The sequence below is a fragment of the Bombus huntii genome, chromosome 3 (assembly GCF_024542735.1).
Source record: "Bombus huntii isolate Logan2020A chromosome 3, iyBomHunt1.1, whole genome shotgun sequence".
Taxonomy (NCBI): Eukaryota; Metazoa; Arthropoda; class Insecta; order Hymenoptera; family Apidae; genus Bombus; species Bombus huntii.
Window position 1 is genome coordinate 7,690,151 of NC_066240.1, and position 25,728 is coordinate 7,715,878.

Here is a 25,728-nt window from a genome sequence, read left to right on the forward strand (position 1 = left end):
GATAACTTGAGCTATCTGATCTTCTTGCGTCGATAACAGTCTTCCAACGACGGCCAAATTTACGTTCTCAAAGCTAGAATAATCCCCGTAGATTAACATCTGATAATTCAGTTACAGCGTACTGAAACGGAACTTGTAGCCATAAAGATTCCTACGAATGGTCCTGGAACTTGCTTTCTTGGTTTTTAGGTACCAAATCAAACGCACTAAAAAATGGTAAAACATTATTGTTCCGTGTAATTTTCCATAGAAATACGTAAGAAAATTAGACATTCAGAAATAATTCGTTATTCTAGAATCAAGAAATTCAGGAACGATTTACTACATTTTTCATTATTACATTCGAAAATCTTTATATCGAGATTCGTATTTTGATAGTTGCATATAGTTATATGATCTAGTTATTAGAATATTATCGCACAAATATTCGCAGTCTAAACATACGTAACTAATCTAAATTTCATTAAATTTCACAGTCCAATAAATTTTGAAATATTTTCCAACTCTACATTAACAACCAAATATTCCAACTTGCATCGTTAAAAATTGTAAAGAAAATGTTTCTATATATATACGACCGTATTTCTTCGACCAAGCACGGGATATAAACGAGCGGAGTATCCAACGATGATCATCTTCGACTACGCATAAACACGAAACACAGGTCGTTTCATCTCTGTCCGCGTTCTCGAAATCAGATTAAAGGTGGACCATCCGACGCCCACAGTCCGAACGATCCATTCCTCAAGTTGGAAGAACGCGTTTCGTCTCGTATTCGTGTACGAGACATCTTGATAGGATCACCAATTATTCTTGTGGCTGGAAGTGCGGAGTACGAGCCTGTCAATTATCTACCTGGGCAGTGAATCCATGAGAAACGATCGTTCGAGAAGAATCGTTACACACCATTGATAAACACCATTTATTCACAAACTGGTTAAACGAAAAGAAAAAGTATATGGAGTATGATTTATGATGGGCACGTGCGCTCGTGTAACCGAGTAATCCCTGTACCTGCCTTCAATTTATAAGTATTAGCACACTATTTGGTTTTCTATGTGATGTGATAATTTGTTTAAGTCACTAAGCAAGCGATTAATCGATCACGGTCCTATTACTGTAACTCTACTAAGGGAAAATAAATTTACAATGAATAATGTTTGTTCAATAATAAGGAAATGCATAATAATGCTAAGAATGAAACTTGTATATCTTTGTATTTTGCATATTATGTATATTAGAATAACAATAGTCTATAGCACTAACGTTTATCTAATAATTAAAATAATCGTGCGATTTTCCCAAGTGACATTTTTGAAATAAATACCGTGAAGATCTCTGGAAAAATGGAATTAAAGTTTTATCGCATAAAACGGCATTTGTTATACATCTAACTTCACGAAAGGACAGGTGGATCTGATGAGCTGTGCACTAACTATCACACTCTCTAAATTGCCAGGAATAAAACGGAAAAGAGTTACGTGAAAATTTTGCAGAAGATCGTGTCGTGTGACGGATTATATTTTTTAAACAAACGTTCCACCCTTTCGGGCTTGGTCGCTGCTCGTTTCCGATGCGAACTACTATCTTTCTTTTTTTCTTTGCAATTATGCGAATGGTACGTCGCAATGTACACACACATACAAACACACACACTCATACACACACACGCACACATCGTGCACGCGCGCGCATACGTACACATACACATAACACGATGTGTTTCGAGCGGATATATGAATCCTCCGTACTTTGCTTCGTACCTCGCTTCAACCCTCATGCATGTGTACATAAACTCGGCGCGGCTCGGGCTCAGCCGTGTATATTTTAGCGTCTGTGAATAATCAGCAATCAGCAGTAGCTGCGGCAATGGCGGCGGTAACAAATTGCACGTGTACACACACAAACTAGGCATGCAAATTCGAGAAGCGAGCGGAGACTTTGCCCGAATCCCAGCCTACGAGGATGTCCCTTTCGGGCTAACGAGTCATGAAACCGCCGCAGAGAATCGACGTATTGCTCTTCAGGGACCAGTCGAGAAATTCACCGATGAATGAGTTTACCTTCGCTACAATGCTATTTCCAAAGACGATCCAGTTTTACATTTGTCTTGTAAACCTCTATATATATTACAATTTTCACATTTCAAACTTTACATTTACGTATAGAGTACATTTCAAGTCTCTTAATATCCAGAACGAACTCGAATAACAATTTTCGCAATAGTCAGTGTCGCTATGATTGTGTCAATAGAGTGCGAACGATTACTAATTAGAGAAAGAAATTTGCTTTCATCCAAATCGTCAGTAAAAAAAAGTGGAAGACGAATAGTAAGGGTGTATATATTACGTGGCGTCGTTGCAAGTTCTCGTAGAAATCGGAGTAAACGGAGTAAAACGACACGCGGCAACGACCGACAAGGGGTTTCGTTCCGCGTTTTCAGTGAGAAATTACGATCGTTACCGATAATTAACGCGAAACGTAGTCTACGGGCTACGAGCATTGCATAACCTCGTATAACATAAACGAGATACCGCCGTGGCAATTATCGCTGCTTACGACTATTAATAACAGGATTTTCTTGGCAGCAACGCTCCAGGAAGATCCTTTCCTCCTCCTCCTTCCGGTTTCACAGAAGGGTGGCATCGACGGTTCTTGCCATCGGTGGTTAGAAAGTAGCTCTCCAAGCCACGATCCATTGTACGTTCCAGCCCAATTTGCCATGATTATTTTACACTCGGTGAAATTCATTTCGTCGGGTGGTTTGCCCTTCGGTGGTCTTCCCTTCTCTTGGAACTGCATAATGGATGAGTCGAGTATGAATCGACCATCGAGACATAAATACTTCGTTGACACCCTTCTTCGTTCGTTAGGATTCACAATCCTTTTACTTCGATCGAGAAGTAAATAGTTAAACGAATGTTTCCGAGTTCCTTTTAAAAAATACTTTCTGTTCTGTGTGCTATAAGTTGTTTTGTTAGAGAGACAGTACAGTTAGAGGTCAGAGTCGAGTTACTTAAAATATAGATCTTAGTGGGTTATGTTCGTTGTATCTTCATGTTGTAAAAGCTGAGAACATCGAGAAGCTTTACGAACAGTCATGTTACATCTTAATAAAAATTAGCATTAAAACAATTAATGCATCCGACGAACGATATTTACACAATTCTTCTTGCATCTGGAAAATATATTTGATTATATAAATATTTTCTTTATGTCAAACCACTGTCTTAACTTGAAAGGATGTCTGATAGAAAAGAAATTGGATTAGTCAATCGTAATAGCTAAGTTTCCGCTGTTCATCTTTTCTCTCTCGATCTTTTAGACACATTTTAAATCACCATTCCATCTCCAAACCATGGGAAAAGCGTATAATTCGTTTAAGCGTGGCGATCGAAGATCACAGGGCAGAAAAAGGTCGTAAAAATGGTGGAAAATTTGGAGGAAATTTCTAGGACAAGAACCGATGTAGATACATGCAGATACAACGTCGATAGGAGTTGCTTGTCAAGCTTCCCTTAAGCCGGCTGCAAGAGACAAACTCTCCAACGAAGATAAGCTCTTGCTCATAGTAATTGAACCGCAGTTGCTCTAATCTCGACTGGACGTGTTTCCAGCGAGAGTCGCAAGTGCAAAGTAACGAGAGTAGTTAAGGCAATATCGCGTATTCTGTGGAATCGTCGAATTACGGAGTACTCGGAAATACATTTTAACTAATTGAACGTCGGCGAACTTCTGCCAGCGAAACGGTGAAATCTGACGCGAGTATCGGATTCCTCTTCGTTTAAAAATCAATGATAGTCATCAAATGGTGGAAATATTTCGAGTACGTATGTATATCGTTTAATACAAGAGAAAATGAAAGAGGAGGGCTATAATTGATGGTCTTTTTTTTAGTGGAAAATGGAGGAGAAAGAAACAAAGGTCTGAGAATAACAATGACCACGAATTGGAAATAATTGTTTGTTGTAATTGTAATGTATAAATATGTTAAGTATTATATGGTAGATAAGATTTGCATAATGAAATATATAATATAACAAGATAGAATGAACAATTACACGCAATACTCTATTTTATGTAATTCTAGCTTTAAAGGATAGAAAATTTTCACGTAAAATTTTATTTTGTAGAATTTTGCAAAAAAAAAAAAAAACAACGAACAATGTCAGCAATCACTGTTATTACGCAAATATTAGAAATACAGGGAGTGTCTTAAGACGAAGGGTTGATGGAACGTCGCGCGACCAATCTGCGATATTGTCTATATTTTTCTGTCGTCTTATTCCCCCCCTGAGAGAGTAGAGAATAAAAAAAAAGTGTAAAACGGAGGGATGCAGAGTCATACTGCGACAAAATTGCCCTTCAGACTGAGCTTCATAACTGTGCGACAAGTTCGAACTAGCGAACAACGAAAATGAGAGTGCCTGACGTCTCGTACATCGCCATAATCCAGATGAAACCTGTAGGAATAAGAAATGAGAATATCTAGACAAAGAAATCACAACTACCATTTCGAGTCTATAGCACAAATATAAATTCGACTCTCCTTGCCTCTCTTTTTTTTTCTTTTTTTTTTTGACGATGAATATGTTTTCTTCGCCAATATTCTCACGTTTAATTCAGTTGAAAACAAAATATTTCTCATTTAACTCTCCTGCAGCTTGTTTAATCATTTTCAACAAAATAATATTTTTGTATCGTAAATTTCTTAAGTTCGGATATTATTATTATTAAATTTAGAATAAAATGTGGATAATATTATACAATTAAAGTCGTATAAATCTAAAAGTTATTGTGTATTAAATTTCTACTCCTTGATATCGTTGTTTTCGTGTTATTCCTTTGCTTAAGATTTTTCGAAATATTACATATCGAAATTTTGTCTTAATTAAATTAATATTGAAATATTAAATCCTTGATTTGTTGAAACGAGATTTAAATATAAAAATTCGAGGACTTCAGCGTGGTTAAGGCATATTAGAGAGTGAAATTTCTCAACACATTTGAGTAAGAGAAATCGAAAGTAGAAATTACAATCTTAATCAACTTCAGTTAATAGACATCTGTTTCCGAAAGATTAATTTAACTAGCATATAGATCCTCTTCATATGTATTAAATTATAATGTGAAATTAAATATGTTTCGTCTGTTCCAGGTGAGTACTTATACGAAATCATCTTGTGGATGAAGTATGCGACTTCAGTGAGTGTTTTAAGAACGTACATATTTTAATTGGATTTACTTTATTTAGTTTGTAATTTAAAATAATAGAACAGTGGATAAACATTGTTTGAAAATGTAGAAGTGTATGTAGAAAGTGGAATATTACTATAGCCAGAACGCTAGTTACTATGAAGTATTTTCAGGAATTAGGAGATTTTCTAATATTAGCTCGCCACCAATCTCTTTACAGATGAGTAATTTGATTGCTATATCAGAAACTGTGATTTTGCTAATAGTGTCGTCATGTAGTATAAATAACGTGTATTACATATTGATATCCGCATTAAATTTAATCTCAGAGAACGTAGTTAATTTTTAATATTCACATGAAAGATTGAACGTGTGCCAGAAATGTGTACAGCGAAGATACAGTATTAATAACAAGGAAGATTAATAACATTAAGAATGATACTAATGAGACACTACAGTTTATCTGCTGAAAGCTGAAATGAGAGAAATATAATGACAAAGATATTCTGATTTTTATTAAATTAACATCTTATTCAATTTTAATAAACTTCTTCTAAGATATTTCAATACTTGTTTCAAAACATACTTTCTCATTCAACAATCATGCTATTCCTAACTCCCAATTCTACTCAATCGAATGAAATCAAAAAGTCAAATAGAGAGACCAAAATCGAAGAGACACGCGAATAACATCGAACAACAAAATCGAATACACAACGAATCGAAAGTGAACAGACACGTAAAAGGTATGGACGTTTTTCATCGACTTAACGAAGTCGTAAAATATAGTAGCTACAGCGTGTTCTCTAGTCCAAAGCTGAAGCACGAGAGAAAGAGAGAGTAGGGCGAACGTGTGTAGGAAATTGCCGAGCAAACAGAGACAAGAATGCACACGTGGTACAACGAACGTGTGTAGGAATCGTGGTTCATACGTGCGAATACACGCGTAGGTAGTGAGAATACGGAGAGCGGGTCAGAGGCAACCCGATGCATTATTCAACTCGGTCAACCCTAACTCACGCAAGACGCATCCTCATCCACCCTCGACCACATTTAGAATGAACCACGTTAACTACCAATCCGCGTGTACAAGTAAGCCTCAGGATGATAGTAAGCCACTCTCCGATCGCGTAGTACTCCGCTAGAGTTTAACGATACAAACAACTGCTTATCAAGAAGTTTCAGATTAGTCTACTTAGTGTTTTCAACTTAGTTTAACTCCACAGCCTTGATTTTTCAGCCTGAAAATTTCCGTGAGCGTGTGTTTGAAGGTTTGAATGATGCAATTTCATCTTGGTTTCTTTTATATGAAAATATTTGTTTTCTTGTTGAAAATTCGAAGTGTTCGTTCTTATGGTTTGGTGGATTATTTACTAATATGTTATAAATTTAGTATTATATAAAAGGTCTGTCTATTCAATTTCATCATTTGGTTACAATCATGCTTTTAATGTTCGAATAATTTTCATTTCACACCCAGCCACCCTGTAACCAATTTTGCCTTTTTTCTCCTCTAGAATAAACGAATAACGTGTACCTACATCGTAAAAATGTCGAAAATAAGGTCAGCCGGAATAAACATTTGTACAAACTTTTTTTGATCATTTCTATGCAGTGAGTTCACCCCTGAAGTAATACATTTTATGAAATGCTCTGTGTGCTCGCGATCTTAATTTTCCTCATAGCACAAGCTTGCTGCGTTCGCTTTAAAACCACCTTCACGAGATAGAAAGATACCGTGTTCCGCTGAACACAAGCGAACTTAACGTGTCACCTACAAGAAAGCTTCCTATATAAATTATCATAAATGTCCGCTTGTATTACGCGTTATTCGACTTTTTTTTCTTTTTCAAACTTTCAAGCAATGAAGAAGTAGAATTTAGTAATTGTTGTAAAAATTATTTCCAGAGTGACTTGACTTGTTAAGATCATCAAGATCAAATTAGCTTCTTTCCGAAGATTAAATTCAACTAAAAATCACGTTTTTCTCTTTTACTCTCAAAGAACTTTATTCTTTCTACATTCACAACATAAATCAACATTTTATAATAATTCAACCATTTGATTAAAATATACTCTAGATCTGTAGGCTTCCTTCTTTTTACAAAGTTTACTGTCTATAAGAAGTAAAAGATCGTCGCTGTTGTTTATCGTTCACACGGTCGAGCGCACGATAGTAAGGGTCGAGAAAAATCGGAAGGAACTGGAAATGTTGGAGACAAGGAGGAGCAGGGTCGCTTTTGGGGGAGTTTGAAAAGTCCTTTGCGAGTCGCGGTCTGATTCGAGAGTGGTCAGGCGAATCGAAATGGGTATTTGGTATTCTGACGAAGTAACTCCGGCCTCTTTCCTCTTTTCCGCTCATCGCACATGCACGCCAACTATCTTCCGATCGTTCAAGAGTTCCCCGTGTCTTTCGTCTCCGAAGCGAATAAATATTTGCGACAACGACCAGACCACGAAACTCTTCATACAGCAAAGGCCGAAATAGAATGACTCTGCCTACTCGACTGCGCTTTCGTTTGCTTCTGAAAAATAGAAAATGCTCGACTCGTTAATATTAAACTCTATACACACTGTATAACGAAATGTATTGCAAAAATGAGAATTGTGTACTTTAATGTCTTATTAGCCCTATTATCGAGTATAAAAATTGCATACGTGCTACTTATTTACGTTATTAAAAAAAAGTTAAATAACATAAATTATTGTTTTGTCGGGGTATGTAAAATAATTCGACGTAATTCAAAATCCATTCCAAAATAAATAAAAAAAAGGGAGAGTACAACAAGGAATAAAGAAAATTGATTGAATTTCAGCTTACCTCGATTCACAGCGCCTTATCATTCAATTTATACGTCGTAGAACTCGAATTCCTCAGTGACCAAGCTACAATTCCTCCCCGAGCACCAACAATCGATAATCGAGCCAAAGAATCGGAAGACTCGTCCCAGCGACTACATTGGGTAGTTTCCAGTTTTTAATTAGCGTTTCTTTACGTAATTCGAAAAGCAATTTCTTAGCAAGTTAACAAACAGGACGATGTCTAGCTCAAGTCTTTGGCGGAGACTTCGATTTGAAGCAACTCGCGGTAAACATTCGAGATGCTCCAACTTTCCACACGGTCCCCTTCGCGACTTAAGACGAGAAAGGAGTCGTTTTCATCCTTAGCCTTCTCCATTCTTCTTTCCTTATCTGTCTTTTCCTTCGTGAACTATCACAAGTTCGCGAGGGCTATCGATTTGATCGCATGGCGAATTCGTATCAAACGAACCGATTGCAGAAAACTTGTCGAGAGCCCGACGAAATCCTTCCTTACCTCTCTCTCTCTCTCTCTCTCTCTCTGTCTGTCTGTCTTTCTAGTGAACCACCCTCCAATTCTTGCAGCCCTCTCCGCAACCGTGTTCTCTTTTTCTGTATGCTACATCCCTCCTCCGTTTCTTTCCCGATTGTCCTGGTTTTATTCCAGGCCATTGCCCTCATCGTCCTTCCTCGCGAGACGCTACAGGGAATATAGTAAAAGCTACGAGGTATGAATCAAAAGACCTCAAAGGATTGAAAACACTCTTACGAAGATGCTGTTCAGTTTCGATCACCGGTTAGCCGAATCCGGAACGCCGAGAAATTGCTGTATTCTTCACGTCCCGTGGTAAATGGCCGCGGTTTGTCGATCGAACAGACACACTTTCTGTACACCCTGTCGCAATGGTAGTTTTGAAGTCTTTTTCTATCCTGCGAATCCTGTATTTGGTGTTGTAACAGTTGTAGATTGTAGTAGTTTGGAAGATTTATTATATATCTGCCAATTGCTGTTAATATATCGAGTAGCTTTTCCAAAAAACTATTCGTTGTTTCAGTAATGAGACTTGTCGCGAAACGAAATCTTTAGAATTAATCAGGAACAACACTACTTTTAAACTTAGCATTTCTATGATATATAATCCTTCTTTAATCTCCTATCAAGTATAACGCAGAATATATCTACTGTAAAAGAGGTTATGAAATTTCCAAACGACTTAATGCTTCAAAGATAAGTTTAACTCTTTCGATGAATAATCGTAGGTTTAAAAAAGAAATTCGAACATCGCGCCTCTTGGCACTTTGTTTTTGCGAGATATCGGGCACGGACAAAGAAGTGCAAATTTCAGAACTTAGACGTCATTAAGCGAAGAGTGGCAGTCCCTCGAAAAGTTTTATCAGTTTATTCAGGGTAATCTCCTGACATTAAATTAATGAACGTCGTGGCTCTTGTTTTGTCACGTGGTTTTCTAAGAGCAAACAACTTCGGAGGCAAGGAAGCGGGCTCCATTTTACCCTAAGGATGAACATTTCCTGTGCCAACGCGTAATTTTGGAAGCAACAAGAAATGAGCTCCTTTATTTTACCCTTTAATTTACCTATAAATCTCGCAATACTACAAAACTTTACGAGGGTTCAACTGAATAATTGAATTATATAGGTAGTCAGTTGCTTTTAAATTGCCACTGTACCGTACATTGTTACGAGATAAATTAGACCTGCCGCCGACTTCTCTGTATAGTTCCTGCTTCTCCCTCCTTTCAAATTAGCAACCTTCATTCCACGCTTACGATTATGGGCATAAAATGTCACTTTCATTTGTCACCAGCTTAAAATCTAGGTTTATGGAACATGTACCATTCTATCGGATATAAAGTTTTTCATGATCTTATAATTCGTTAACGTTTTCAAAGGGTGTGTTAATTGAAAATTATTTGATTTTAAAACAGACACGGTACTTACTTTTTACTGTCCCTTTGATCTGTAGTTTCGCTGTTTTATATTGTAACTTGGTCCAATTCTTGGAAATTCTGCGTCTGTTTAATATTCGAGGACTAAGTTCTGATACCTGCAGCTATTTCACGTTTATTACTTTCTGACGGTAGATTACATTCGTACGTTATTATTATATCAGACTATATAAAAAATTCAAATACAAAAATCGTTATCGCTAGACTGCAGGTGTTTAAGTGTTTTAAAATATTCTTATAATATTATTCTATTGTTTTAGTAGAGACACGATTGAATCTTTTATGAATATTGAAACTTTGGTAATCGTCAGTTTTCTATATAGAAGATATTTTTGAAAACTTTCGATAGAGATAATTTGAGATAAAGAAAGGAAAGAAATTTTTCTCTCTTTGCAATGTAACGCTGATGATCCGGTCGTACTGGAAACGAGGTCATCGTTCTTCTTCTCGTCGATCGGATCATGGAGCACTAGTGAAATACAGCGAACACTAGATTGCCGTACAACGAGATCGTATACAAAATTCACGTAATCCTGTCGACTTTTAAGATAGCCTTTAAATCATTTATCTTCGTATCGTGCTTGATCGAACGATAAATATTTATTAATCATACTCGAAGAAACGTATCTACTTACGTACGATACCTTGCTGTGTACAAAAATTGCTGCTATATATTTCCGCTTGTCATATTAAAAATTGAAAGATCTTAGCATGCGTATTTTTATCTCAAAAAATTTAGTAGAATCATTTCATAATTATAGAAAAGCAGAACAATTTTTCACTAAATCGTCTCCTAAACTAGGATCGAACTTATTAGATATTACGTAGAACTCACGTATTACCCATTTGCATGCAGTTTTCTGACTGAAAACACAATAATATGCAAATGCGGTTCATTATATCGAAAAGAAACAAAGGACGCATCGACACAACTTTCCAACTGAAACTTTAGAGAATAGTTAGCGAGCTCGCATAAATTCGCACCTGAAATATTTTCTGGAAAAGGAGGAAGGAAGGTCTGGTGGCTCGATGGCTTTTGCACGTCCTTCAGAACCTCGGCCCGTGTTGCCGATAACATCCTAACATCCTTCAAATCCAACGAGGTGTACACACACGAAACACGCCTGAAAGCGGAACTCATCGACGTTGGTCGACACACACCGATGCACATCTCAAGCCCCGGTACCCATCCATCTTATACACGCGTCTCTGAAGAAGTTTTATTCTGTACGTTTCCAACCCTCTGGCCTATCTTCCTTTGCGCGCGATAACGTCAGCCTCCGCAACTGATTGTGAGAGAAGGATGTCGCCCCCTATACGGAATTTCCTTCTACGTTTCGTTCAGGATCATCCGAGACAACTTAAATCTTCGACATATTCCTCGTGAGTTCACATCGATGCCCTTTTATTACGTCGTACATCTTGTTATATCGTTTATTTTTTCTTTTAAACCCTTTCCTCGATAGCGATAATTATTATGGTATTTATGCATATGCCTAATCGTTCTAAGAACACTTCTTACAAACAAATGAAATATTTAGGTTATCATAATACCTTCATCTAAGTCAGTAAGGTGAGCTCTACGTAATGTACTATTTCTTCTTTTTATATATTAAAATAACTATTTCTCCATTTATAGTTTTCAAAGCTTTGAAAAAGACGTCTCTTCTTCCCATTGAATAATTCAATTTTCTTTTTAACTCAAATAGAGAAGATAAGGGAATTTGGACGAGTTTCCCTCTGGGAATGATCGATGCAGAATGAATGTGCATGTATGGAAATGCTGGCTAGGAGTCGTCACTATTCTAGGAACGCTTTCATATTTACATATTCGTAGATTGCTTCAGTTAAGTCTGTGCACGATACAAAAGGACGATAGGATAATGGCTCTTACTGATGCATATGTAAATCAAAATCGAATTACCTCGCTGGATCTTCCCGAAGCATCTTTCGAAAAGATGACTTGTAGAGGAGTAAATAGGACAGAATCTGACGTTTAAATATTTATTAACTGTGACTATCTTTCACAGACTTCTTTATTTAAATACGCCACAAAGGCACTCGGCAATTTTGAAATACTTCTATCATGCGGGTTATTGAAAATTTAAATTTGAACGAAAGGAGAGAAAATCTGGCAAGAGAACATTCTATTTTCTAATATATTTATCGACAAAACATAAAAAGATAAAATAGAATAGATTATAAAACTGGCTGAAAAATGAATGACACTACGCTTCGCTACGTTGAGAAAAGGATCACTTTTCTTCAATTTTCAGTGATTTCGCCTCATCTCGCTCGCTTTCCCTTTCATACGGAACAATCGTATAAATATCGGCACACCACCGATTCTTCGAAAGATCATCCTCCTTTCTTCGCCAGAAGTCGACATTGAAGAGCAAGTAGGATGAAAACAGAGCGTAGACAAGATTCTCAAAGCCTGCCTTCCTTGCTCTTTCTCTCTGGTAAACGAACTATTCCAGAGCCCCGCCTCTATTCCTTCCATTCTTTCCTTGACTGCATTTGTTCCTTATTAGATATTCCGTTTTATTGAACGAAGCCTAGAAGCCTTCCTTCCTGACGCCCTTTCTTGCATCCTTTTGCTTTGCTTCAGCTACATACGAGGATATATTCTTCTTCTGTCTTCTTCTTTGCTCTCTCCAAACCCTCTTTGGTTCCTTACTTTCCCTTCGATGCGAAACGCGCGGCTCCTCGTCCACGACATCATTTTATTCCGCGTCTCGAATTTCAAACGTTATTATTCACCCTTCCGCGAGCCCCTCCTGCGAATCTTAGATCTTTCTCGTAGAGCATTTCCGGTTAGGTGCGCACCCGGAAGCCATTCTTTCCTTCTTCTTCTCTTCTCTTCGATTCGATTCTTAGAAATGTTTCGCTCGGGCTATAGTCGTCGATTCCATTTCTTGTTCACGCGCGGGGGCGTCCCCGACAGGGAAATTTCTTTGTACATTCAATCGGGGATCAGAAGTGTATTTTGATGAGGAGACAAAGCCCGGGTTTTATCGTCACTCCGTGAGTTGAAGCGTGAGCGATCATGGATATAGTAACGTAATGCGATCTCTCCCGTCGTATCACTCGTATACTCGCATCGTAGTCTACATAGAAATTAATCTGTGTGAATATTATGTAGAACCTGTTTTATTTTACAAGTTAAATTACATTGTGTCTCTTATTTATGTCTACATTCGATTCTATAACGTAGAATGTGCATTTTTTATGCAGAGGCATGGTTAAGTAGCCTGTTAGAAATATTATTTTTAAAATAAGAATATAAATTTTTAATTTGTAACGAAGAACTTAAGATAGAAATTAGTAGCTAAAGAAATGTAGTTTTACACTCACTATTCTATTATCGGATAATAAGGAAAAAAGGTAGAAAAGAATTTTTATTATTTTCGCGTGATCTATATTAACAGTACAGAAAAGTGAGCCACTTGCAAGGCAAATATTTGATATTTTTCCATATTAGATCAATCGAAAATTAAAAGCTTTCCCTTCGACGAAATAACGAAATTTTATCATTTTATCGATAGGAGGAGACTACGCGCAATACAACGTCAATCACAAAGGTGTAGAAATTAAAGCGTAATATCGTAACATTGGAAAGTATAGAGCGTCGTCACTTTTTGCTCGCGGAGAAGAAGGAAGGAAAACAAACGAGTTCTTCCTGTAATTCGAAACGATAGAACACTTTTAAAACGAAGTTACCGGCAACAATCTCCGATAAAATGTTTCTAAAGCTCTCTCGTTACTTAAGCTGTATAACGATATTGAGTGTCACTGGCATGTTCTATGCCCGTTCTCACGTAATAAAACAATTTCATTCACGTTCGAATGAAATACCGTGAACGGCCAAGAGACCGATGGTGGATCGATATCCGAATGATATTTTATACGTGAAAGCTTCCGAAGGTAGCGATAATAGTTGTTTCTAAACGTGTCAATGTTTTCGAATAATTTATTTGCGACTAAATAACGCACACATCACGATGAAATACATGTATCGGATCTGACGATCAACAAACGAAACATTATTTATAACTTCTATTTATCTCCAACACAAAAGCATCTTCGCATTAAAACTATTTCGGCGATGTTAATTTGTATCTTTTAAAATCTTTCTTCCCACTAGCGAGTAACTCGTATAATTGCCATTTCGTTAAGACAATATGGTCAGTTTAAAGGTAACTAAAAGAAGTCAGAAAGTGAACAATCAATAGTCAACCTCTAAAACCTTCCAACTCATTAAACCCAAATGCTCAAATAATAAAACAAGAATTCGAAACGTGAATAATCAATATCAGTCAACCCTCCCAGATTCCTCAATCTCTTTTCCTCCCTTCAGCTTCGAGAATAACGAACGCAGCAATATCTGATCATCCTAAATTGGTCGTACCCTTTTCACGGTGCTCTTGATCCAGGCAATCGTCCTGAAGCCATCATCCAGGAGTGACCCCAAGAAAGTCGTCCCTGTGTATCCTGTACGTTTTGTTCCTCTGTCCATTCCTTCAATTTCTTTTCTCGCTCGTCTCTGTTCACCTTCGATACGTATTCCTTCCTGGATTCCTTCTCCACTCACATCAGTCGTCAATCTTTCCTCCTGCATCTATCGTCTTTTCTTTTTCATTTTCTCTTACATTCTACGAGGCTCTGTCGCTTTTTCTTCACGTTTTCCCCCTTGGACCTTCGATTCCCGCGTTTCTCACCTGAACAGCCGATTATGTCAGTCGGAGTTAAAGCCACGTTTGTTTATCTGATCCCACGTTATAACTACAGACAGACAGGCTACCGGTGGCTGCTCCGGGCGCTACCTCTTGCGTATTCGAGCGAGACGAGCAGAGATAGAAGATAAGAAGAAACGAAAGAGAAAGAATGAGAACAGCGTGCTCCGTAATGTCGCTCGAGGCGAGGACGCCTCTCCTTCGGAAAACAGTTTAGTTACGATGAATGGAGCGAATGAATCACGCGAACCAATTAAGGATTACAGTAGAAGATAGAGAGAAAGCAAGAATCGAGGCTGCTTCTTCACGCCTGCTTAACCTTCGCTGGCTCCCACTTAATTGCAACTGCTAAATATACTTTCCTCCGATCGAACGTTCCGTAAATTTTCCTCGAACGCGTCCAACGAACGTTGAATCGCGAGTTAAGTCGACTTTCGTAATGCCCCGAGCAGTCAATTGAGTGTGTCGTGGCCATTGTGGGTCTGCGTGCAATAGCCGAGGACGATAGCTTCTATTTAGTCCTGCTTCGTGTTCACGGTATATAGTTAGGTTTATCTTTGCTAATTACAAAATGTAATTGTAGAACGTGAGTGTGGATAATATCTATTATCTATTATCTATTGGTAAAATCGATTGGTAGACGCAGATTTTGCTATTAAATGGAAAGAGAACTGTTCTAAGCGCAGTATAATTATTCCTTTCGTTCGTTATTTATACCATACAATACCCTTACTTACTTATTTTTCCATAATTTGATATTTCATAGTATTCCAATTTTCCTTCTCAAATTGTTGCAAATCTGTCATCTTGGTATCGTATTCAATCATCAAAATTGTGAGTCTATGCTGCATAGACTTACGATAAATTTAAACAAGGTGGGTGTTGCAGCAGTTCCGTTTATACGTCCAGAATCAATTTAGTTTATCTGTTAATCTGGCAGTTTATCTTCAACACGAAGCATTCGTCTATGTTTTTCCTCTGTTTTATCTCTAACGAGATCCACATGCCATGCATTATGACTTTAATACAGTGAAGCACCAAGCGTTTAAGCTTATTCGATAGCTATGTGATTTCAACAACATTTGTTTTCCGTTACAAGAATTTCGGCGAACAGGATGAATTTTATTCAAGATTTTTCAACGAAGAATGATATTCCGATCACGTTGTACTTTCATTTAAGAACGAATTACATACATATATAATCACATCACCGACTCTATGCTATCCTCCTCTAATAATCTGATCTAGGTAATCAAATTTAATTTTATACTCCACTTCTTTCGTAGCTGAAATAAGAACGGACCTAATCTACTGCTGTTGGTAGTGCTCGCGTTACGTCCTCGAGCGGGCGTCCTGGAGAAGAGGGTATTTGACGCGAGAAGCCGACACCTCTTCTTCCCCGGTCTTTTCCTACGGTGGCACTGGTGGCTCGCGCTCTCTTCTCTGGGGCGCGGAGTGCCGATTTAGGGGATGAAACACGGAAGTAGGTTCGCGTGTACGCTCACATAGGTGCACACGCGTTCCTGTGTGTACGTAGATGGACAGGATAGGGCAACGAAGGGAGAAAGGGGTAACAATGCCAACGAGGACTACGAGCAGGACGAAAACGTCGACGACGACGACGACGACGACGATGTCAGCGACGGTCGTTGACGACGGCGCAATGTCGCCACGGTGTCGCACGCATGCGCCACGTAGAAGTAACAGCCGCGGACTCGGGTCGAACCGGGAAGCCAGTCAGTGTATTGCCAGCTCCTGAACCGCGAACGCTGAACTCGCACATTCCTATATAATCGCGAATCTAGCCCCTTACTGGCCACCGCACACAGTGTTCCGGTTTCCTCGCGACAGACTCGAACCATCGACTACGCCTCGAACTAACCCAAATCTCTCGACCCTCTGACAATATCATTCTTCTTTTATGATTCTCGTTGTGATTTCGTTCAATGTAGGAGAATCGAGATCAGTGGAGAAGAATAGTGCAGGACATTGGCGTGTACATGTGTTGTGTGCCTTCCAGCGGCAGGATACACCGGCTGTCTTTGGATATATGTAGCTACCTTCCCGTGGCACGGATTCCTGCGACTGCATTGCACAATCGGCCTGTAAATCGACAATCGTGTTTCGTATCGATAAATCGGTGCTTACTATGATGATGATCATTATTATGGTGATTTGAGAGTGTGTGCAGTGCTCGTGTGCAATGACACAGAGGGCAACCGCCGGTGTACTTATAGGATCTTAAATGTACCAATTAGGTGAGTAACGCATTCTAGCGGATCTTTCACTTTTTGAATCTCCTACGGAGACACGACTTCGTAGATTAAGTATTGTATGTTAGGCATGTATATACCAGTTATTACGAATATTTAACCTACTAATTGCGTGACTGTTTTTTGAGCATTTCTGAATTTACAAAGTTCCTATAGAAACATAGTTTCGTAGATTAACTATGCTGTGTTAGTACGTAGATATATTGAGTTGTTAGGATTTTGTTGGTAGTGTGTTTGTTACTTATGGTCAATCGCGCGCTCTTTCGGTGTTTCTTGCCTCCCCACCACGCCCAGAGTTTAAGCTCGTTCGTTGTCCCGAAAGTTCGAACTCGGCAAGTTGACAAGCGCTCGGTTTTTTTAATGCGAGACGTGATTGCTTTATCTCGCGTTCCAACTGCCGATTGATGGACAATTGGTGGGTGAAAATGGAGCGCTAAACTCGCGATTTCATTCAAAGGACATGCAATTACCTTTCATATACATAGGAACAGGAGAGAACGGAAGAGCACGTTTAACAGTAGCATTATTCATTAAGGTGTATGGTATTATGGTTGAAACTATAATGAGAGAAACGACAAACGTATGACTATACTTATTAATATTCAGATGTGAAACAACAGTTATATATATAATACACAATTTGTTAATTTCAATTTTGCAGTGAAGGTAGATACAGTAAAATCATCACATGATTTGGAACGAGTGAATTGTGTATTAAAAATACATTCAATTATATGAAAGATATCTTAATATCGTATAATTTTTTTCTCATGGTGTAAAATAGATATACATGCATTAGATGAATTAATTTTATAGGCATATGAAAATATAATGTGAATTTTCGTCCGTCAATTTTTTTTAGGTTTCGTTGAATAGTCGATGATAGTTCGATTCTGTGAATATCCGAGTGTTCAAATTCTTCGAGAAATATGCATTTGTACTTTCTTAAATTTCTGATTGTCACTTCTAATTATACTCCTAATTATTGAAATTTCTAATTGTTGTAATTTTATATAATTAGTGGATGATTGCGTCATTTGTGTCATTTTGTGATACATTTCTTGAAAATATTCTCATTCTTAAAGAAAACGTAGAATTAGTATCTTTTAAAGAAAACATAACATAAGAATTACAAATTTATATTTCTCATAAATTTGAGCAAAATATCTGAAAAGTAAATATGAAAATAATAAATTATAAAATATGTGGTGACTTTTACGGTAAATTTTTTTAAATATTCGCATTAAATATACTTATTCTGAGCTGTTATCGGATATATTTGCACATATCAGGACGAAAACAAAAATTGGTTCTTGTTCGTTCACGGACACGCTGTAAAGTAAATTTGTTTAGAAGCAAGTTCGCTGACGCTGGACATTCTTGACATTCGCGTTAGAAGAAACGTCGACCTGCTGAATGTTTAGTGAACAAGTTCGTAGAAGCTTCTTAGCGTGGTATTTTGCTCCGCGTGAAAGCTCATACGACGATGTGAAAATATTGAAAAGTCGGTAGTAAAGTTTGATTAGAATATTCTCAATAAAATAACGAAAACATTTTTCTTTATCTTCGTCACACTCTTCGAATTATTTTCGATTCCATCAATCAATGGGGTTTTCCTTTCAATTAAGTTTGATAAATTTTCATCCTAAAGTGTTAAGAATCTGTTCGTTTGTTGAGTGATTGAAATAAATAAGAATCAGATGTTGCTAAATCCAGAGAATAAAGTGAATGTCGTAATATTTTATCTAATGTTGTTTTCACTACGTGAAACTAATATGACCATGGTCATGTTGAAACAGAATTCAATTTATAATTGATCATCATCGTATTTCAACTCAATACCCATGAATGCAGTGTTGTTGCTATTATTACGATATTGGAAACGCAAGCGTGTTTCATTCTTTTTCAACATGACTAACATTGAATAAATATCAAAAATTGGCATGTTATCAATGTGTGATGGTAATATTGAGGAAAGAACGTTGAAACATGAATTTCGTAAATGGGCAAACAATGCTACTACTTTTCCAATCGCGTTGTGCTGGAATTAATTAAAGAGTTATATTAATTGAGTATATGGCTTGCAAATGTATACATCAATGCAGATATGAAAACAATGTGTCACTATATAAAAATCATGTGTGTCTTCTGTTTTTAACGCGCTTTGTATCATTTCGATCCAATGTGTGTATTTTTCTCTAATCAAAATAATTTTTGGTTGGAGGAACACGTGAAAAAAGTTGTGCTTTTTTTAGAAATTAATTCATCACTGAAAAAGATTGAATTAATTAATAAATTTTAATTTTGAAAGAACGATGCGTTACAGGCGGGCGACCTATCGGTGGCATTTAAATGGAAACAAACGCGACGCGCGTTTTCGCTCTTCAAAACGACAGCACGTTCGGTTCGGCGTGCGGGTAGCGTGTCACACGTGCCGTTGGCAGCTACGAAAATAGTTGCGCGAAAAATAATGACCCGCGTTCAGCCACGCGAGCGCTGCGAAGTAGAAACGCGAAATTGAGCAGGATATGGTAATAGCGGCGAGGGCGTGTTAGCCTCCGGCCACACCATTAGGCTTCTTGTCACGTAGAAAAACTATACGCGACGCTAGAATTACTAATAAAATTCTATTGTCCCAAACTTTCGATCTTTGTAACCAGCAATCGTTTTTACTACACGTTCAATTTAGTCATAGACTTTTTTGTATATTTGTTCGTACTGTGAATGGCAAATGACCCTTTACTAACACTTTCGTTATTATTGATGTGTATCGCTTTAATTGCCTAACAATCAGTTTTTATCTTCGTTAAGTATATCTTTCGATCAAATTGTCCAATAAGGGAAACCTGTATGAAACCGTATACTTACAGTTCTGAGTCCATAATCTTTTAATTTATGAAACAAGCGGTGCAATTAAGATTGTATTTACTAAATACCTCCATAATGAAAGATCAAGACACTTAAAAACACAAGAAACTTGATTCACTGCAGTACGTGTGTTTTGTAATAAGCTTCCAGTGAAAAACGCTTGAATGTGGTAAAACGTAATTGCCAAGGGGCCGCCGGTTTTTTTTTTATTTTAATTAATTATGGAGATAAGTATGATAGACGGTTTTGTACAGCTTTCTCCTAGTTGTGGACGAGAGTGTACATGTGGGAGTTGTAAAACGATTTCGTAATGAAACTTGTTAGAAGGTGAACGTTGACCGGGAGCGATACGGCGCGAATAAAGCCAGCGGGTGTTAGAATCGAAGAATGCATAAATATGTAGGCACACGCGGACTACATTTGCATGTCGATGCTATCGACGATGGCTGGGTCGACGACCGGCCAGTTAAGTATTTTTAATAGGCGGTCAGACCAAAGGAGCGCTTCGTTCTCGTATTCACTGATCCGTTCTATCAAGAGCAATTGATTGCCATGCTACCGAGAAGCTAATCGCAGTCATTTGTCGTTGTTCTCAACTTGTCCCGCCGTCAAATAGCATTCAATCGTCTTAAGACTATCGGATACGTCCAGTCTTCGTGAATCATCTGCAAGCATCCAAGCCTGTCTTCGAATCTCTGACCACTTTCTTCGCTAGATAAAGAACCGAGGTAGAAGCACGATCTTCGACCTTTCACCTCCAACGCTTCCTCCTCATTCTTTCCAAATGCCTGTTTGTAAATGCGCACGTCAATATCGAACAATATACATACATATCATTTCTTGTTAGGATGTCGTTTAAGGAATTATTAGTTACAACTATAGATAAGCCTAATAAGTGAAGAAACATCAATAGTAAATATAATGATGTAAATAACGTTCTATGAGCTGTTTTCTATGTATCGAGTGTCTTATTGGTAATAAAAAGATTATTTAATTATTTTAAACAATAAATTAATTTATATTCACTGAATAAAGTAGACTTTCCAGCTGATTTGTTTGAAGCAGAAAGTTTAGAACCTGAATAAATAATTTCTCATAAATAACTTACGTTTAGATTTTCAAAGATATCTTCAATCGTACAATTAACACATTTAAAGTCCTAAGTAATAATTATTAACGGAGAGTGTAATATTTGATTTTGAGTTAACTGACCATCGACTATCCTATAATTTCGGAACAAATGCTTTCGCGCCCGCACGATTAACGCCGTATTCGAACGTACAAACAACAAGCATGATGTTAATTGATGCCAGGTCAATTACGTAGTTCGCAGACGTGTCATTAACTTATAGTCCCCGGTTGAATTGCATGTTTGGAGAATATTCTATTACGGATGAAATGACTTAACCCTGTCGCTTACACAATTAGCTGAGAGATTTTAATTTCTGATTTAACACGTTTTTCATCGAGGGGCTTGTAAAGCCTTCTATTTCTTCTCATTGCGTGACTATTTACTTGAAAAATATAGACGTATTTTATTAGCTTTTTTGTAGTTTGAAACGTATATGAATGATCTGATGAAAGAATCGAATCTGATCGCATTTTCTATTAGAATACTATCTTCTCTTTCTTCTATAAATATCAATCAGTGTTTAATAAACCAGTTGTTCTAAAATGTAGTTAAAAAAGTTCTGTCTTTAATAGATTAGTATTTTAGAAATTAATTCATCATAATCAGAATATTCAGTTTTTTCTTCTCCATTTATCTTTATACGAGAATTAGACAAACACGACAAAGAGCCACAAAAAACTCTCGACCTCAAAATATGCCAACATGAGTTTATGGTGTTACGCAAAAAGCATTGAAATTCCCGTAGCCAGTTAAATTATCGAGGCGCGTCGACAAAGATATTTCGTTGCTTAGTAAATATTCATTTCGAGAGCATCGATCGTGAATGTAATCGGGCAGCTTAGCGTTTGCTCCAGGTTCGAAACAGTGACCGACATTTTCTCTGTCCAAACTGCACAGAAGAGTGAAGCGAAAAAAATTAAAATTATACGGCAACTTTCTAATAGTAAAAAAAGCTCACTTCAACTCTTTCAGATAAGAGGTTTAATGTAATAGTGCTATACTTCGTTCTCCTCTACAACCTTATACTCTAACTAATCACGACGAAAATATCTCGTTTTTCTTCCTTTAAACATCTTTTGTACCCAGAATTCATCGATGCAAAGCAATTTCTCAAGAAAGTGGGATACTTTACATCGGGTTGTACAAAAATAAAAGGGTTAGAGGAAAGGTATCGATAGAGTCTCTCTGTCGAAGTGCACTGTTTCAAAGAAAAGAGAAGAGAGTAGGTGAAACGTAAAGTCGGAGGGTGAGCGTCAGACCGAGGGAAACGACGGTTGTAGGCTTGAGGACGACAGATGAAGGTGAGAAGAGGGACGTACGCAGCGGACAGTCGCGTTTAAAAATGCAATCAGGATAATAGCGTGCCTTGAAGAAGGAATTCCTCTTTATTTCTCTGTTTCCCCTCCTTAGTTGGAGTCTATGTCTCCTTTCGAGGCCCTCCCTCTTCATCTCGCCGACTTACTTTGCTTCCGGCGCGTGTTTACTCACGAACAAAGTCCACGTTCCTCAGCTTTAATTTGTTAAAAGCACGAAAGACAGTAGCTGTGGAAATTGGAAGGGTGAGAGAAATCACGCGTGCAAATTTGAGAATTTTTATGGTGGTTACGAGAAATGTATATAGAAGCGTGGAAACATCGTATAATAGGATAGAAAAGCTTCAATGAACGTTGAATAACACTGAGAAGTATTTTCGATACGGTTGAGGACTTAATCATTCTTTATAACGATAACTCTCCGTTGGCTCAAGTTTGAAAAGAATTTCACACAATTGTCACGAAATAAAGCTTGAACGAGTGGTACAGTTTTTACTAATCCTGAAACATTACTTTCTTGGCAAGTCGAACTTTCCATAGGAAGTTTTCTCAACAGGAAATAAACTTCTGTTATTTTCAAGTGGCATAAACTCTAACCGTGAACGTTTGCCCAAGGGAAACTATGTAACGATTACGCTGTGGGAGAAGTTGAAGAAATACCGAGCCTTAGATTACGATAATTTATGTTGAAACTATTCCTTAACATAATTCTCGTTAGGCAGAAAAAGAGTAACAGGTGAAGTGCAGCGATTGCGGTAAATATTAATGTTTTATTCCATCCATTGTAGTGCTTTCAACACAATACAGATTTAAAAAAAAATTATACGTTAGAAATTAGAAAAAAATTAGATAAGAACCGTAAAAGAGGAATTTTTATCGAAAAGTTTTTGTATTTTGAATAGTATGATTAATAATCAATAGGACGTTTATATAAATTCATATTTTTATAAAGATAAATAAGAAGTTAATGTTTATGTTAGATCGGTATATATCAAATGTCGTTTTATACAATAAATCTTCAGTTGCACGTTTTTTCAAAATATCGTATATTTATTCAAAAAAGTAACAGTTAATTTCCTTCTTTATATAGAGATTATAAAGCGCGAATCTTATGATTCGGCACACCGGCGGTCACCGCTTATGATTAACCGTAATCGTTACGATCACCGTAAGGGAGCGCATCGTGCGGTTTGAATTCGCGAAGACATGACAGCCGAACATGGCGGATACGATATTGCTATCGTCTACGTATTTAGTATTCTGATTCACAATGAATGTAGTTGAGAGAATTTGCGTGAATGATTTGTGTGAAGTGATAATGGAATACGTGAACGTGTATTTTAAGATATTAACGTTGTGAGTGCAGGTTAGTTGAGTCGGAAAATGTAAATATAGATTAGAATCTGCGTGTTTTGGTTATGTTTAGAAATGTGTTTAGGGTGTGAAATTTTTAAGAACTGTGATTGAAAGCTCTGATTGCAGTCTTGAGAGGTGCGATTGAGATGCGGGAGAATGGATTCGAGATCAATTCCCGAAAATAATTCTGAATAAACGAAGAAAATATTCTACACGAGGTACATTCAACATGCAATATATAGTCACATTATATACATATATATTTAGGAAAAATCGAGCAAAACAGAATCTCACAATGCTTATAACACACGATTATCGAATATGTATACATTCTTTTTAGTGTAAAATAATTCTTGACGGTTTAGTAATTTGTTAATGATAACTCGAGTATTATGGCGCACCAACTTCAAACTTCAAAGAAACGACATTTCATACATTTGCATTAACCTACATACACATAATTAGCGATGGTACTGTAATACTGAATACATGAATTCTTTTTACTATAAGATAGTAAATAATTCGTGAAGATTGTAATAATTTGATTATTCGTTTTTACGTTTAAATAATTAAGAAATTTAATTGAATTACATGTACATAATTGACGAATCTATTGTAACATTAAATTCTTTTTAATATGAAAGAATCCTCGAAAGTTTGAATAATTTGTTAAATAATAATTCAATTGTGTGTGGCGTATCAAATTCAAGCTTCAGGTAAACTACATTTTCTTCCTCAAAATCCGGTAAGCAGATCTTATTCTATACTCTCATTGATCGATATGGAGCGCGTCTTAAATTAGTCTGTAATATTGTAGGGGGTGATAAAGTTGATAGACATTATCGCGAACAGGGAGGTCGGATGTCATAGAGCCTATATGGCTGGGAGCAAAAGCCTTCCTATATTATTGTGTGTATCGTATACACACGTACACATATGCATACGCGTGTCACATGCACATGTACAATGTACACATATGCAAGGCGTATGCTGTCATACCGATATGCACACGTTCGCGCGCATGCTTTGGTGCATCGACGAATCCGCGCCGCGACGCGACGTTTACGCAGCAGCCTGCTCGACGTCGTGCGAGCTCACTGCTTTTGATTACATACATGTACGTGTGGGTGTATAGACGTAAGTGTACCATACACTGTACACTGTATAAGATGTGTATCAGTGGCTCTTCCACAACGCATCGTTTTTATTTTTATGGAATTATCCCGAGGAGTCCGCTAAAATACTGCTTATATCATTGTCTTTCTATAATCATATACAGTATAGAGTATTCATTTTAGTTGAAGCCCTTTTCTTTTCATTGGTGTGTATCATATGTGTATGATGTGTGTATGATGGTCTATGGAATTTTGAAAATTTAATGGTTCGATGGGTTGAATGAAATAATGGCAAATAATGATTAGTAGACTGCGGATTTTTATGCAAATTAATGTTTTCATAAACATAACTAAGGCAATGAAACCAACGTAGAAATTTGTTCCACCCGCTAAATATTATAATGAGTATTATTATATTTTGAATATTTTATATATCCTTGCGTTTCATATGTATTATGCACATTTTTGTACAATTAGATTTTTCATAAATGTATAAAACTGCCGCAGGCTAATAATTAAAAAAATGAAAGCTAAGCGTAGCAAATTAACACAAGTGTGGTGTCAGCATCACATTTTACGTATTTTCAAGTGGTGGGATGCAAGACATTAAATGTTTATGTGACTTTACAAAATGTAATAATAAATAATAATTATATACTAATACGTAATACCAACACGATGTAAGGTGAAAATTCACTAGGATATCAATTTTTCATTATTGTATAATCAAGAATTTTTCTAAAATTTAATTTCATTTTGAAATTTTTAATAAAATTTCAAAATATAAAGTTTAGATTTCGACTTTGCTTTAAATCTGACAAATATTCCAAAGCCAGTAGAAGCTTTTTGATTCGTCCGTAGTATTTTTATTCGAATTATCTGTCTCTCATAGTCAGTCCGTCAAAGGAGTACAGCAAGTACATTAATTTCGGGACGACACCCCGAACGCAAACTTACACACATGTGCCTGTAC

General features: G+C 37.0%; 1 protein-coding gene across 4 annotated transcripts in view; it reads left to right on the forward strand.

The window, feature by feature from the left end:
• LOC126863389 (teneurin-m) overlaps positions 1-25,728 on the forward strand; it is a 651,332-nt gene that overhangs the window by 378,692 nt on the left and 246,912 nt on the right. For 2 of the 4 annotated variants that reach the window (XM_050613491.1, XM_050613492.1), the window contains exon 1: positions 16,435-16,956. The exons of the other annotated variants lie outside the window; for them this stretch is intronic. Coding sequence is in view for 1 of the 2 variants with exons in the window: in XM_050613492.1 (XP_050469449.1) it covers positions 16,944-16,956 (13 nt within the window). In the remaining variant the exon portion in view is untranslated. Of the gene's footprint in view, positions 1-16,434; positions 16,957-25,728 lie in introns of those variants that run through there. 4 annotated transcript variants of the gene reach the window in all.